Source organism: Chrysochloris asiatica, unplaced genomic scaffold (assembly GCF_000296735.1).
Source record: "Chrysochloris asiatica unplaced genomic scaffold, ChrAsi1.0 scaffold00005, whole genome shotgun sequence".
In the NCBI taxonomy this organism is placed as follows: domain Eukaryota; kingdom Metazoa; phylum Chordata; class Mammalia; order Afrosoricida; family Chrysochloridae; genus Chrysochloris; species Chrysochloris asiatica.
The window spans coordinates 4,108,281-4,122,444 of record NW_006408523.1 but is presented as its reverse complement, the minus strand read 5'-3'; the positions used below and the strand labels follow the sequence as shown (position 1 = coordinate 4,122,444).

The 14,164-nt window shown below is 47.4% G+C and overlaps 1 protein-coding gene across 1 annotated transcript in view; it reads right to left on the bottom strand.

The window, feature by feature from the left end:
* The window catches only part of MTUS2 (microtubule associated tumor suppressor candidate 2), a 321,539-nt gene that overhangs the window by 14,019 nt on the left and 293,356 nt on the right, over nucleotides 1-14,164 (bottom strand). The window contains exons 8-9 of the mRNA XM_006831945.1: nucleotides 9,157-9,371; nucleotides 1,316-1,421 (exon numbers count right to left, since the gene is read on the bottom strand). Coding sequence (XP_006832008.1) covers nucleotides 1,316-1,421; nucleotides 9,157-9,371 — 321 coding nt within the window. The remainder of the gene's footprint in view (nucleotides 1-1,315; nucleotides 1,422-9,156; nucleotides 9,372-14,164) is intronic.

The following is a 14,164-nucleotide window of genomic DNA, read 5'->3' as shown; positions in this document are numbered from 1 at the left end:
ATCATCCACTCACAGCGCCCCCTGGTGTAACAGAGGAGAACTACCCCACAGAGTTTCCTAGGCTATCATCTATTGTGTCACTATATTCTCATATATACTCTTATAGATCATCCACTCACAGCACCCCCTGGTGTAACAGAGGAGAATTGCCCCACAGGGTTTCCTAGGCTGTCATCTATTGTGTCATTATATACTTGTATGTTGTTGTTGTTAAGTGCCATCCAGTTGATTCTGATACATAGTAACCCAGTATAGGGTTTCCAAGAAGCAGCTGGTGAGTTTGAACTGCCAACCTTGTGGTCAGCGGAGCAGTGCTGATCCTACAGCACCACACCAGGGGTCTTGTTCCGATTCATAGAGATCCTGTATAGGGTTTCCAAAACAATAAATCTTTACAGGAGCAGAAAGCTTTCTCCTTATCTTTCTCCTGTAGAGTGGCTGGTAGAATTGAACTGCTTACATGCGGTTAGCAGCCCAACTTGTAATCAAATATGCTACCAGAGCTCCTTTAAAACCCTATTGTTGTTGTCATTGTTAAGTGCCGCTGAGTCAGTTTTGACTCATAGTGACCCTGTGTAGAGTTTCCGAGGAGCAGCTGGTGGGTTTGAACTGCCAACCTTGTGGTTTCCAGTCCAGTGCTGATCTTACAGCGCCACACCAGGAATCCATTCAAATTTTATTAGTACTTAGTTAATACTGTCATTATTATTATTGCCTGCATAAAACCCCGAAGTAGACAAAGACGATTCAAAGTTACAAGAAGGTCAAAAAAAAGATGCTGAAACTCAGCTTCAGCCACCAAGCCAATGAGGGAAGGTGAATTTCTGTGCTATGGTAGCTCTGCCAAGAACATCAGTGTGCAAAAAGAGGACCCAAGCTGGGGGATTGCCATCTCATCTTAAAAGGCTACAAAACCAAACATAGCGGAGACTTCCATCTACACCCAGTTTGAGACGGTGGTCCCCAAATTTAGGAGCACGCTAGTTAGAATCATCAAAGAAGCACTCACAGCAATGAAATCCGAATCCCTAGGGGTGGGTGGAGGTGTAAGGGGACCAGGCAGGCAGTGGTACTTTTGTTTAAAGCTCCTTAGGGATTTTAAGTATGAAGCAAGATTGAGGATGGCTGCCTTGGAGGACAGAAGTTACCTTGATAAACATTTGAATGTCTTCTTTCTGAGTTAACCACAAGGAGGGAAGAAGGGATGGAGTGGAAAGGGGATAAAGTCAGAGAGGAGGGAGGTGGGTGCTCCGGACACCACTCTCCTTTGCTTCTGCTCCAGGAAGGGCTGAGGGGCATCTGGGAGGAGCCTTACCCTGGACTTTGTGGTCGTGGTCATCCTGCAAGATTGTGATGGTGACCGTGTGGTTGTTTTCCATCTCTAGGAGGGCAGCCTCATGGCTGGCGGTGATGTCTTCCACCTGGAAGAGAGCCACAGTTAATGGTGTGCAGGGACCTGGCCTGAGGCTCGAGGCTCAGAGCATCCTACCTACAACTGTTCCCTTGGTTTGTAAATCTACCTGCTGACTGGACGGAGCCTGGGACCAAGGCTGGGGGGGCCAAGGTTTGGTAACAAAGTGGCAGAGTGTGTGTGAGTGTGAGTGTGCGCGCTACAACCAGGTTGTTTGCCATGTGAATGGGTGGATGGTGGCCACTGGATCACTTTCTGACAGTTAGGGCCTGGCTGCTGAACTCCCACTCTCATCCTTTCCCCATTGAGCTGGTTCGGACTCACAGTGACCCCTATAGGACAGGGTGGAACTGCTCCAGAGGGCTTCCAAAGCTTTATGGAAACAGACTGCCACATGGTTCCCCCGAGAAGCAGCTGGTGGTTTCAAATCTCCAATCTTGCAGCTAGTAGCCCAATGTGTAACCCACAGACAGCGCTACCAGATCTCCTTGGGATGGGAGCCTCTTAACCCATCAAGCAACCTTCTGTAGTAGATAATTTTAATCTACATTTTACCCATGATGGACTGGTAGTTTAGAGAGGCTTGAAATGTATGGCCCAAGCCTCAGTAAACGACAGAGCCAAGGGGGTCGCTCCCACCTGTATCTGATTCCAAAGGTAAAGCCCTCTCAAACCAACCTCCCAGAGCTCACAGGAGGACCAGCTTTCAACACCTCAACATTCCCTCTAGACTGGAACTGGACCTCCAGCCACTCAATGGGGCATTCCTGGTGAAGATCTACCATCTAAGTGCTGGGCTGGGGCCTGGCCCCGTCTGAATTTCCAGTGGTAGGGTTATCAACTACAGAGACATCCCCTCCCCCTGTAACTGTCCCTGGCCAGAAAGGCCTGTCTGGGAGATTACTAATGACTAGTGCATTGTCTAGGATCTTCCATGTTTATGTGTCCTGCTTTCTGCTCCCACAAAGATTTAGAGTGCCGGAAACCCAATACACGGTCACCATGCATCAGAACAGACTCAATGGCACTTAACAACAACAGCCTGATTTACAGTTTCTGTTGGTTGAGGTGGTGGCGAATTTCTACTTGTATGACTAGACCTAGAGGAATAACCATGTAAAATTATCTATCCCTGAGGCACAGTGGGTTAAGCTAAACTCACCAGGGGGAAAATGAGACTGTTTGCTCCCATAAAGATGAACAATCTGGGAAACCTTCAGCAGTTTTCTCTGTCCTATATAGGTCACCAGGGTGGCATTGGGTTTTGTTTTTTTTTGACAAACCGCAGCATTGCTCTTCCAACTTCTTCATCAATGACCCATTGTAAAGAAACATACCATTTTACACTGTGACAAAGTCCACACACACATACACATGTAAAGCACACACATCGTTGCTACTGTTAAGTGTTGTCGAGTCAGTTCTAACAGTGACCCTGTATAGGGTTTCCAAAGAGCAGCTGGTGGGTTTGAACTGCCAACCTCATGGTCAGCAGCCAAATGTTCATCCTACAGCACCATACCAGAACTCCTAAGCACACACATGAAAACATACAGATACACATAAACACACACAGGTGCACACAAACACCCCCCTGAAACCAAAGTCTCACCAACCATACTTAACCCTTACTACCGGCCATGATCTGAATTGAAATTTGACATTGTTTTGCCTTGTCTTACAAGCCACTTAATCTACAAATTCAGTTAAAACTTGCGATTTTCAGAACACTGACCCACACACTAAGTCCAGGGCCTGCAGCTCTAAGAGGAGGTCCTTTGGGGGTGCTAGTTGGTCTTACTCAGCCCCTTGAGGGACCCCTCATTTCTCTGGGGACGATTCACTGTGTGGCTGAAGGTGGCTGTGATCTGGAAGGAGGGAGGGCACCCCCCAGGACACAGGAAGGAAGATCCCTATGAAGTGGATGTAAGGTCGGTTTCATTTTCAATGGGGTGGATTCCTACTGGGAGCTCTGTTGCTTCAACTGCTACTAGCTTGGCTGCTAACCGGAAGGCAACCTAGTCACGTGCTCCTATAAAGACCACAGGTGTCTTCTGGCTTGTTGTTGTTGTTGTCATGTGCCGTGGAGTTGGTTCCGAATCACTGCGACCCTTCACAGGATTTCCGAGACTGTAAATCTTTACAGGAGCAGAAAGCCTCATCTTTCTCCTGCGGAACAGCTGGTAGTTTTGAACTGCTGACCGTGAAGTTCACAGCCTGATTCGTAACCACTACGCTAAGGAACCATAAACTTAAAGATGGCAGCCTAGGGCACCCTATAGCACAGTTCCACTCTGTCCCATAAGGGAATTTTGAGTTAGAATTGTCTCAATGGAAGCAGGTTTGGTTGAAATATTGTGTGTGTGTGTGTGTGTGTGTGTTGTTTGGATTGGAGTTCTCATGTGGCGCTGCGGGTTGATGCGCTGGACTGCAAGGTTGGTGGTTCAAGTTCACTTACAACAATAACAAACTATTGTTTGGTTTAAGGAGCCTTGGTAGCACAGTGGTTAAGCACTGGACTGTTAACCGAAAGACTGATGTTCAAATCCACCCAACGCCTCCATGGCAGGCAGGTGAGGCAGTCGGGCCCGTAAAGACGACAGCTTTGGAAATCCCACAGGGCAGTTCTATTCTGTCCTACAGGGTCACTAGAGCTGGAATTCACTCAGTGGTCACTAGAGCTGGAATTCACTCAGTGGTACAGAACACCAACACCAGATTGCCATTCATGGGCATTATTGCCTGGTGTCTCCGTCCTATGACACAAGACTTTCATTAAGTAAACAGAAACATCATTAGGAGAAACCGTTTGCAAAAATGGCCACTTGCAATGGTTCCCTTTTATCTTCTGGCCATTCCTGATTGTGATTGCTGTTGCAAAGTGCCGTCGTCGAGTTGGTTCTGACTCGTAGCCACCCTGTATAGGGTTTCTGAGGAGCAGCTGGTGAGTTTGAACCGCCCGCCTTGTGGCTAGCCGTCCAGTGCTGATCCTACACAGCTTTGGGGCAGTTCTACTCGGTCCTAACAGGCTGTTATGAATCGGAATGGACCCAACAACAACTTTTTGTTGTCTGATAACTTCCTAGCGTTGCAATGGTTAAGTTCTCGGCTGCTAACGAAAAGCCGCTACTGAGACGAAAGATGGCGTAATCTACTTTGTAAAGATTGCTGCTGTGAAGCGCCGTAGTTCTGACTCATAACCACCCTGTATAGGGTCTCCGAGGCTATAAATCTTCGTGGAAGCAGAAAGCTTCACTTTCTCTCGCAGAGTGGCTGGTGTCTCAAACCGATGACCTTCCAGTTCACAGTCCAGGGCTTATCCTACAGAGTAGTGTAGGGTAAAACCACAACACTGGAAACCCTAGGAAGCAGTCTGTTCAATCCTATAGGCCGCCACGGATCGAAATCGACTCATTGGCAACATGTTTTTCTTCTTGGTGGTGCAATGTTTATGCGCTCGAAGGTTAACCAAAAGATTTGCAGTTTGAATCTACCTAGTGGCTTTTCGGGAGGAAGACTTGGCCATCGATTCCTATAAAGATGGCCGTCTGGGAAACGCTGTGGGGCAGTTCTCAGGGGTCACTATGAATTGAAATCTACTCCATGGCACCCAACAAGGAGAGCTGTCAGCTTGAGAGCCCCCAGAACACTTCCATGACAAGTTAGGGGGTTCAGACAAGTTGAGCCAAGAGGAACACAAGGTCATTTGAAGTATGGCAGCACCCTATTTCAGACTCAGGGTGGTTCTCCTCTTAATAGCCCCACCCTGCTGTCCCCCACCCTGTGCAGGGCTGTAGGGGGGCGAGGTCAAGCCAGACTTCTGGGAAAGCAGCTGGGCCTTCTGCAAGAGGCCTCTCCCCAGCTACTGGAGACTCCGGCTGTTCCCCCTGTAATGTCCCCTCCTCCAGCTTCCGGACACGCCGGCTGTTCCCTCTGTAATGCCCCCCGCCCGCGGCTGCTGGAGACTCTGGCTGTTCCCCCTGTAATGGCCCCCTCCCCCAGCTGTTGGAGACGCCGGCTGTTCCCTCTAAATCGCCCCCCTCCCGTGGCTGCTGGAGGTTCAGCTGGGCTGTCCGGCTGAGCACACTCATGCTTTCTGATGGGTACAAACAACCCTTCATTTAGCCACCTGGAATTCTGGGAATTCTCTCAGACTTACATTTAGAAGGAAGATGTATGTGGTTTACATTGCTCTGGCTTTACTCATTACACCCAAATCCGATTAACCTCACATTACCCCATCCCAGATGCAGCACCCCATTGGATGCTTCCTCTCCTCCTGTACGTTCTTCATGCCTTGCCTTTTAAACAAGGACTCTGTTTTCTTTCTGTCCCTGCGACCATACCTTTGATATCGATGATCATGCCAAGCTGCCAGTCCTACTCCATCCCCTCTGCAGCCCAAATGGATGGTGTGAACACTTAACACACTGGCTACTAACCCAAAAGTTGGAGGTTTGCATCCACCCAGAGGTGCCTCAGAAGAAATGCCTGGCAACCTCCTTTTGAAAAGTCAGGCATTGGACACCCCATGGAGCAGAGTTCTGGTCTGACACACATGGGGGCCCCAGGGGTTGTAGTTGAGTGGATGGCAGCTGGTATGGGCACATACAGCCCACCAAGGGGCAGGGCAGCTCCACCTACAGAGATTCTGAGGGCCCTGCAGGTCACGTTTCATGTGACTAGTGAGCGTGAGCGCGAGCTTTCTGGGGCGTGGAGCTTACAGTGCAGGGCGGTAGACAAGATGGTCTCTATTAACACTCATGTTCATCAGAAGGAATCCGGCTCACAGGGACCCTGTATCGCATTGCTGAGGCTGTGAATCTTTACGAGAGCAGACAGCCTCCTTTTTTCCCATGAAGTGGATGGTGGATTCGAACTGCTGATCTTGCAGTTAGTAAGATCAACTCTTAACCTGTTATGCCACTAGGGCTCCTTGGAAGTGTGCACAGGGACCATGACAAAACCATGACAGCATATGTAAAGGTCTTCTTATACAAGGAGCTCTCCGATGCTCGGGATGCTGTATGTTGACACCAGCAGATAATGTTAGCTGTGTCCTATCCGGTGTCCCCTAAAACCTCCTTGTGTACATGATACGATCTGGTTTTGCTGACCTCTTAGAAAAGTAAAGAGAACATAAGACGCTGATAGCAGAAGCTTTGTAAATTACAAAGTGATGTAATAGAAGAGATTTGAATGGTAACAGCCTGACTTCTTATAACAAAGTCTTCTGCTCTTTCTCCTGGATCTCTTAGGATTCAACCATCTGTGGGAGACGCTGCAGTCTGGGGTATCTAGATGGAAAAACCCCCTCAATGTCTATGGCAGCTAAGGGTCACTCAGAACTCATCTAAGTTGTTGAAGAATTAGAGAGCTCTCTCCACTCATGTCAATAACCCAGGCCGTATAATACACAGAAAGAGCTCTGGGGGGCGCAGTGAGTTGTGTTGCAACCACGAGGTTGGTGGTTCAAATCCACCAGCTGCTCCATATGGCAGTCTGCTTCTATAAACATTTACAGTCTCTGAAACTCTCTGGAGCAGTTCTTCTGTGCCCTTCAGGGTCATTATATGTCATAGCTGACTCAGCGACACAGTTTGGGTGCCCTGGTGGCACAATGGCTAAGCACCTGGCTGCTAATAAAAAAGATAGCTAGTTTGAACCCATCAACAGCTCCAAGGGAGACAAAACAAGACTGGTCTCTTCCTGTCAAGATGACAGTCTAGAAAACCCTATAGGGCTCTATGGGACCACATGGAATCGCTAAGAGTTGGAATCAACTTGATGGCATCACATGAGAAGTTGGGGATTCATACATCAGAGATTTGGGGATTTTGAGAGAATGGAAGAGATCGAGGCAGAGATAGGACTTCTATAAGTATGGCTGGCTCACTGTCCCATTTGTCTGGACTCTGGTCAGAGCTCACAGCTGCCTGGGGCAGGGGCAGACACACCCGGCTCCCGCCTGCTTCCATACTGACCGTCTCCCTGGAATTGCTGTTGTGATCTGGTGTTGAGCAGCCCCATGCTGCTTACTATGAGTGGTTGGAATCAGACTGTTGTGATCCATAGGTTCTTCACTCTGTGGACAACTGCCAGGCCTTTCTTCCTACTCTTTCATCTGGAAGTTCCACTGAAATCAGTTCAGTATCACAGTGACACATAAACCTCCACTGACAGACAGGTTTTGGCTGTGCACGAAGTTTGAACTGCAACCTGGCTCTCCTACATGGAAGGTGAGAGTTCTACCACGGAGCCTTCACTGCTTCCTACCTGGGAATAGGTCTCTCGTTATTTCATGATGGGTTGTCTACTTCCAGTAAAACTACTGCCCTTAAATCTGACCAAGCCACTCAACCCACTGCTGCTGGGTGGATTCCGACTCACAGTGACCCCACAAGGCTGAGTAGAAGTGCTCCCTGGGATTTCAGAGATGGTCAGTCTTTATGGGAGCAGATTGTCTCATCTTTCTCCCACAGAGCTGCTAGTGGGTTTGAATCACTGAGAGGTATTCATGCTTTCATTCAACAAATAAATACTGAGGACCCACTCTGCGCAGACATGCCTCCAGGTTCTAAAGCTACGCAACAAGTCCACAGACATGTGCGAGTAGGCTCAGTCCTGAGTTTTCGCTGTAATCTGGCAAATTATTTAACCTCTGCACCTCAATTTACTCATCTGTACAATGGGGATAATCATGATCCTTATCACATAGGAAAACTGTGAGGATTAAATGAATTAGTCCCTCCAAAGTCCTTAGAACAGTCCCTGGTACATAGCTAGTGCTAGATACAAATGAAGGCTTCAAAAAGTTGGTAGAAAAATTGAATTAAAAGACAATAGAATTTTTCCACAAACTTTCTGAATCCCTCTCATATATATATATTTGTTTATTATTATCTCTACCCTTAAGGGAAGGCTGGTGATGCAATGCTTTAGCACTTGGCTCTAACCTAAAGGTTGGTGGTTCAAATCCACTGGTTATTCTGTGGGAGAAAGACCTGTGGATCTGTTCCTACAAAGGTTACAGCCTGAAAAGATTGCCCTTTGGGGGCCAGTCTCCTCTTTAACATAGGTCACTGTGAGTCCAAATAAACCAGCAAGAGCAACCCTCATGGAACACACGTAACAAATAAGATATATATCATTGTCAAAAGCCTGCCAAAAGGTTTCACACTGAAATAGACATTCTTTGGTGGTTTTCAGAGGTAGGAGGGGATTGAGTGTGACCACCGCAACTTTAACGATTCGAATGGAAGCTTAGAAGGCAGTGAGTTTAAATCAATAGGGAAGCCCAGCTCAGAAAAGGAGAGCAAGAATGGGTATACAATTCTAAAAACAGAGTCTGTGTCAGTGAGTTGTACATACACAGATGGTTGAAATGGTGTGTGTTTTGCTGTGCATATTCTCAACAACAACATCAAAAGAAATTAAAAGAGCAAGAAAGGAAGGAAGCCCTCACGCACTGACAAGGTGACAGTTGGAGATAAGTCTTGAAGGGAGGGAAAGTGGGAGCCATGGAGTGTCTGGAGGGAGAGCATTCCCAGACCCGGAGCGATGGAGGCCTAAAGTGGCTGAAGGGGAGAAAGGAGGAGGAGAGAGGAAAAGAAGGTTGGCGGGCTAAGAGTGAACTTGAAAGAAAACCCACCTATGGAACAGACTGAACAAGGGCTTCTGGTTGAAGCAGCGGCTCCATGTCCACATGTGTGTCCCCACCCCAGTGGCATGGAACCTAGACTGACCTGCTCTTCATACTGACACCTGATCCTCAGCAGCTGACCCTGGTGCTCCTCCTGCAGACGTGCCCCCTCGGCCTCAAACTGCAGCTGCAGCCTGTCCTCCAGGGCCCGGAGCTCGGCCTGCTGCTGTCCTCGCAGACGCGCCACCTCCTCCTCGAACCGCTTCTCCAGTTCCTCCTTCTCCTTCTGCAGTTTCTCGCATTTTGCTGTGTTGAAGGCTGGGGGGAGACGGGAGCGGGCTTTGAAAACACTGGGTACAACTACAGCCAAACCCACTGCCACCGACCCTCACAGCAACCCTGTATGAGTCCCTGGGTGGAGCGACAGGAAAAGCTCTGGACTGCTGACCACAAGGTCGGCCATTCAAACCCATCAGCCGCTCCTCAGAAACCTTACACAGGGGCGCTATGAGTCAGAACAGACTCGACGGCACTTAACCACCACCACAACAGCAACAACAGGACTGATTAGAACTGCTTCTAAGGGTCCAAGACTACATCTTTCTCCTGTACAGTGACTGGTGGGTTTGAACCGACAACCTTACAGTTACCAGCCCAATGTATACATGGTGTTGCTGTTGTTAAGTGTCATCGAGTTGGTACCAATTCATAGTGACCCTACACACAACAGAACAAAACACTGCCCGGTCCTGGGTCAATGTATACATGGCTCCTAACAACAACAACAAAACCACTGGTTAACAAGCATCAAAAGGATTGATTTCATTTTTAATTAAAAGGTTATTATCATGATTACTGTGAATGATGTGAAGGTTTACGGAGCAGATACGGTTTCCACTCAACAATTCACACACATTTTGTTTCAGCTCACTGACTGCAGTCCCCACAATGTGACATCACTCATCCTGCTTCCTCCCTGGGCTGCCTGTTTCCATTCCTCCTCCTTCCCTAACTCTTCTGAGCTCTGTCCGTGGGTCAATGCTGCCCTTTTGATCTCAAATGACTGAATATTCTGAGATGTGCATGCTTCCCCAGTGTCTTTGTTTCCCTTAGAGACCTGGCTGGTTGAATGAAAATCAAGCCACAGGGGTGAGTTCATTTCTAGACCTGAAGGGGGACTAAGATAACATTCCACCAGTCTCTCTCCAAAGAGTAAGCCTGTATTTCTTACGATTTTGAGCTTTGTTCCATATTTTCCTACCACTCTACCCAGGACTTCCTGTTGTGATCCCTTTCAGAGTGGTTGGCTGTGGTGGCTGGGCACCATCTAGTTCTTCTGGTCTCAGGGTCGTGGAGACTGATGGTCGTATGATCATCAGTCGACTGGACAGATAGTTTCACGGGTCTTTGATTTTCATCACTCTTGGTTCCTCTTGCACCTTAGATGGCCATTTGTTCACGAACTTTTAAGACCCCTGTTGCTACTCAGCAAAGTAGAATGTAGAACATTGTTTTTGAGGACTGGCCTTGTCTCAAAAGGATTTCACCAAAGCAACGCTAACATCCATAGTTAGGTCATCAGAGTTAACTTAAACAGTGCGCCCGAGTTTATAAACTGTCTTCTTGTCTCTCTTGTTGACGTTGTTGTTGCTTCTTGGACTCATGGTGACCCCATGTAAAAAGAACAAAATGCTTCTCAGCGCTACATCCCCATGACCACTGTGACCCAAAGGATTGCCACTGGCTGATTTTCAAGAGCTCACCAAGCCATTCTTCCTAGTCTTAACTGAAAGGTCTGCTGAAACATGTTCAGGAACAGCACCCAAGCCTCCACGGACAATAGAGGGGTGTTAACCTGGGTCCCCTCATGGAAAGCATGCTACTATTATGTGCCGTGGAGTTGGCTCCAACTCATAGAAACCCTGTACAGGGTTTCCGAGGCTGTAAATCTTTATGGGAGCAGACAGCTTCATGCGGAGGGAGGTGTACTCACAGAAAACCCTTGAAGCTGAGAAGGTCCGAGCCTCAGAGAGTTCAAGCAACTTGTCCAAGGGCATTCAGTTACTTGGAGAGAGCCTGGGAATGTGAATGCGGGCTTCTGACTCAAACCCAAAACTGCCCAGAGGTATCAAAGCCTAGGTATGTGCTGAAAACACAGAGTCCTTGGCCCACCCTAGGTGAATCATGGCCCCTGACGCAGGAGCCCTGGGTCTGATTTTTTTTCTCCTAACAATGTTTTATTGCTATTTTTGGGGAAGGTTTACACAGCAGTCTAGTCTTCCATTCAACCATTTCTACACCAGTTGTTTAGTGACGTTGATTGCATTCTTCACAATGCTTGAGTGAATAGTCTCATAATTTCCATTCTGGTTGTTCTCCTTAAATTCATCTAGTTTCCCTGCCCCCCCTCTCATTTTTGTTGTAAAGTCATTGACTGTTTGGTCTCATGGAGCACAGGTCTCACCAGGAATAGCCTTCGTTTTGTAAGTCAATCTGTTACTTAGCTATTACCACAGAGGCTAGTTTCTATCCATGGTTTAAAGAGTATTTCAGAGCAGCAGTCTCCGGGAGTCCTCCAGTAAATCTATTTTACTCAGAGATAGAAGTAAATGTTTAAGGCAATTGACATTAATTGGATTAGAAAAAATTAGTACTGTGATTAGCAGAAACGTGTCTCTTAACACCCGTACGCTGACCCACGGCTATTGCATAGCCTCTCATTTATAGCAATCCTAGAGGACAGAATAAAACTACCCCACAGGGTTTCCGAGAATGTAAATCTTTACAGGAGCAGACAGCCTCATCTTTCCCCTGTAGAGCTGCTGGTGGGTTTGAACCACCAACTTTGAAGCTTACAGCAGCCCAACGCTTAACTCACTGTACCACCTGGGCTCTTATCTAAGGTGGGCAAATGTATAAAGACCAAAGCTGATGTGTGGTCATCGGGAGTGGGAGGGGAGCTCCTGAGGGTCGCAGATGGTTACTGTGCTTGGTGATTCCAGTCTACCCAGAGGCATCCAGAAGAAAGGTCTGGCAATCTTCTTTCAAAAAAAAATTCAACCACTGAGAACTCTGTGAAGTGCAGTTCTGTGCTGATCCACGTGAGGGCACCACAGGCCAGAATTGACTGGCTAGCTACTCCTTTCTAGGTAAGAGAGAAGGAGGATCCTAAGAAGGATTGCTTAGGAGGCTCTGAACTTGGGTGAAGCATGTAGGAGGTATTTAGAACTCAGTGGTGAGTGTTACATGCTATGAGGAACATCATTAATTAAATGATGTTGAATTGCTAAATGTTTTGTTAAATCAACAAATATAAATATACTTCTTAAAAGGGCTTCAAAAAGTTCTGTGGAAAAATTTGAATTAAAAGACAATGGATTTTTTCCCACAAACTTTTTGAAGCCCCTCATCAACACACGCACTAAACATTCTGAGTCATTGTAACCTAAAAAAGTCTGTCTTTTGCTCATAGCTAAAGTTCTGATGTGGTGCTATAAGATAAAGTTCAAACCCATCATCTGCTCCTCAGAAACCTGATTCAGGGTCTCTATGGGTCGGAACTGACTCGATGGCACTTAACAATGTGGCACTGAAGAATAATGCGCTGGATTGCAAGGCCAGTAGTTCAAACCCACCAGCCGCTCCCCGGAAACCCTATACGGGGTTGCTATGGGTCGGAATCGACTCAATGGCACTTAACAACAATACCAGGAGCACTCAGTGAAGGTGTGTGGAGCTGGAGCTCTGGAGTAGAGGGAAACCTGAAAGGCAACACAGAAATCCAGAGGAGGAGAGTCCTCACTTGTACCCATCGTACAAGTGAGGAGAGGAAGAATAAATCAGAGACAAAACCCCCAAATCTAGACTAAGTGGGGAGTCACGTGGTGATGGGTGGCTTATGTGTCAAACTGGCTGCTGACAAACCTAGACAGAGCTGTGAGGTGTTCTGCTGAACCCAGTGTTCTGGAACACAGTGGCTTCAAACGATAAGCACTGGATTGTGAACCACAAGGTGCACGGTTCGAGCCCACCAGCCACTCTGTGGGAGAAAGATGAGGCTTTCTGCTCAGTGAAGAATGAAATCTTAGGAAACCCCATACCAGGGTTGCTATGAGTCAGAACCAACTCGACAGCACTTTACAAAAACACAACACTGTGAGTCAAAGTGATGGCCCTTTATAATGTGGGTGGGGTGGGGTGGGGGCCTCCAGAGCAAACCCAGAGGTTATCCAGAGAAAAACAAACTATCTCAAGACTGTACCATACAATGGTGGTGGCCTTGGTGGTTGGATACCACCAAGTGGGTTCCCACTGGTAGATTTGAACTGCCGACCTCGCAGTTAGTAGCCTAGCTCGTTATCCTCTACACTACCAGGGGATTTCAAAAAAGCACATGGGAAAATGAATGAAAAGATAATGGGAGTTTTCCTTGAAATTATTGACACCTGTCATTTCCAGTGTACCTGTCCTCACAGGAGCAAGAGCCAAACCCTTAAAATAAGTCTCTCTGCTCTTGTGGTGAGCTGTTGATTCAACTTGGCTTCATGGCGCCCCCTGTGTGTAACAAAGGAAACTGCTCTGTAGGGCCTTCTTGGCTGACATCTGCAGGTGGGTTTGAAACTGCCAGTTTTACTGATGAGCAGTCCAGTGTTTATCCCACAGCGCCACACCAAGGTTTCAAAACATTTCTGGGAAAATGAAGTGAAAAGACAATGGAACCTTTTCCCACACACTTTTTGGAGCCCCCTAGGATACAAAATCTGTTGGTTCTATTTTCTGGAGGACCCCAATATTTGTCCCTTCCCAGGAAGGCAGGAGGAACTTGACGTGCCATCCTAAAACCAAAAACAGCAACAACAAACTGACTCCGTGACCCCGAATAGGGTTTGAACTGCTGACTTTGAGATTTGAGGCCCAATACTTAGTCCATAAAGCTATACCACCAGTATTTTAAATACCAGCAGGGGCACCCATGGTGGACAGGTTTCAGATGAGCTTCCAGAGGAAGACAGACTAGGAAGAAAGAGTGGTGAACTATTTCCAAATAGTTAGTCACTGAAAACCTTATGAATAGCAGAGAAACACTGTCAGATATAATGCCGGAAAATGAG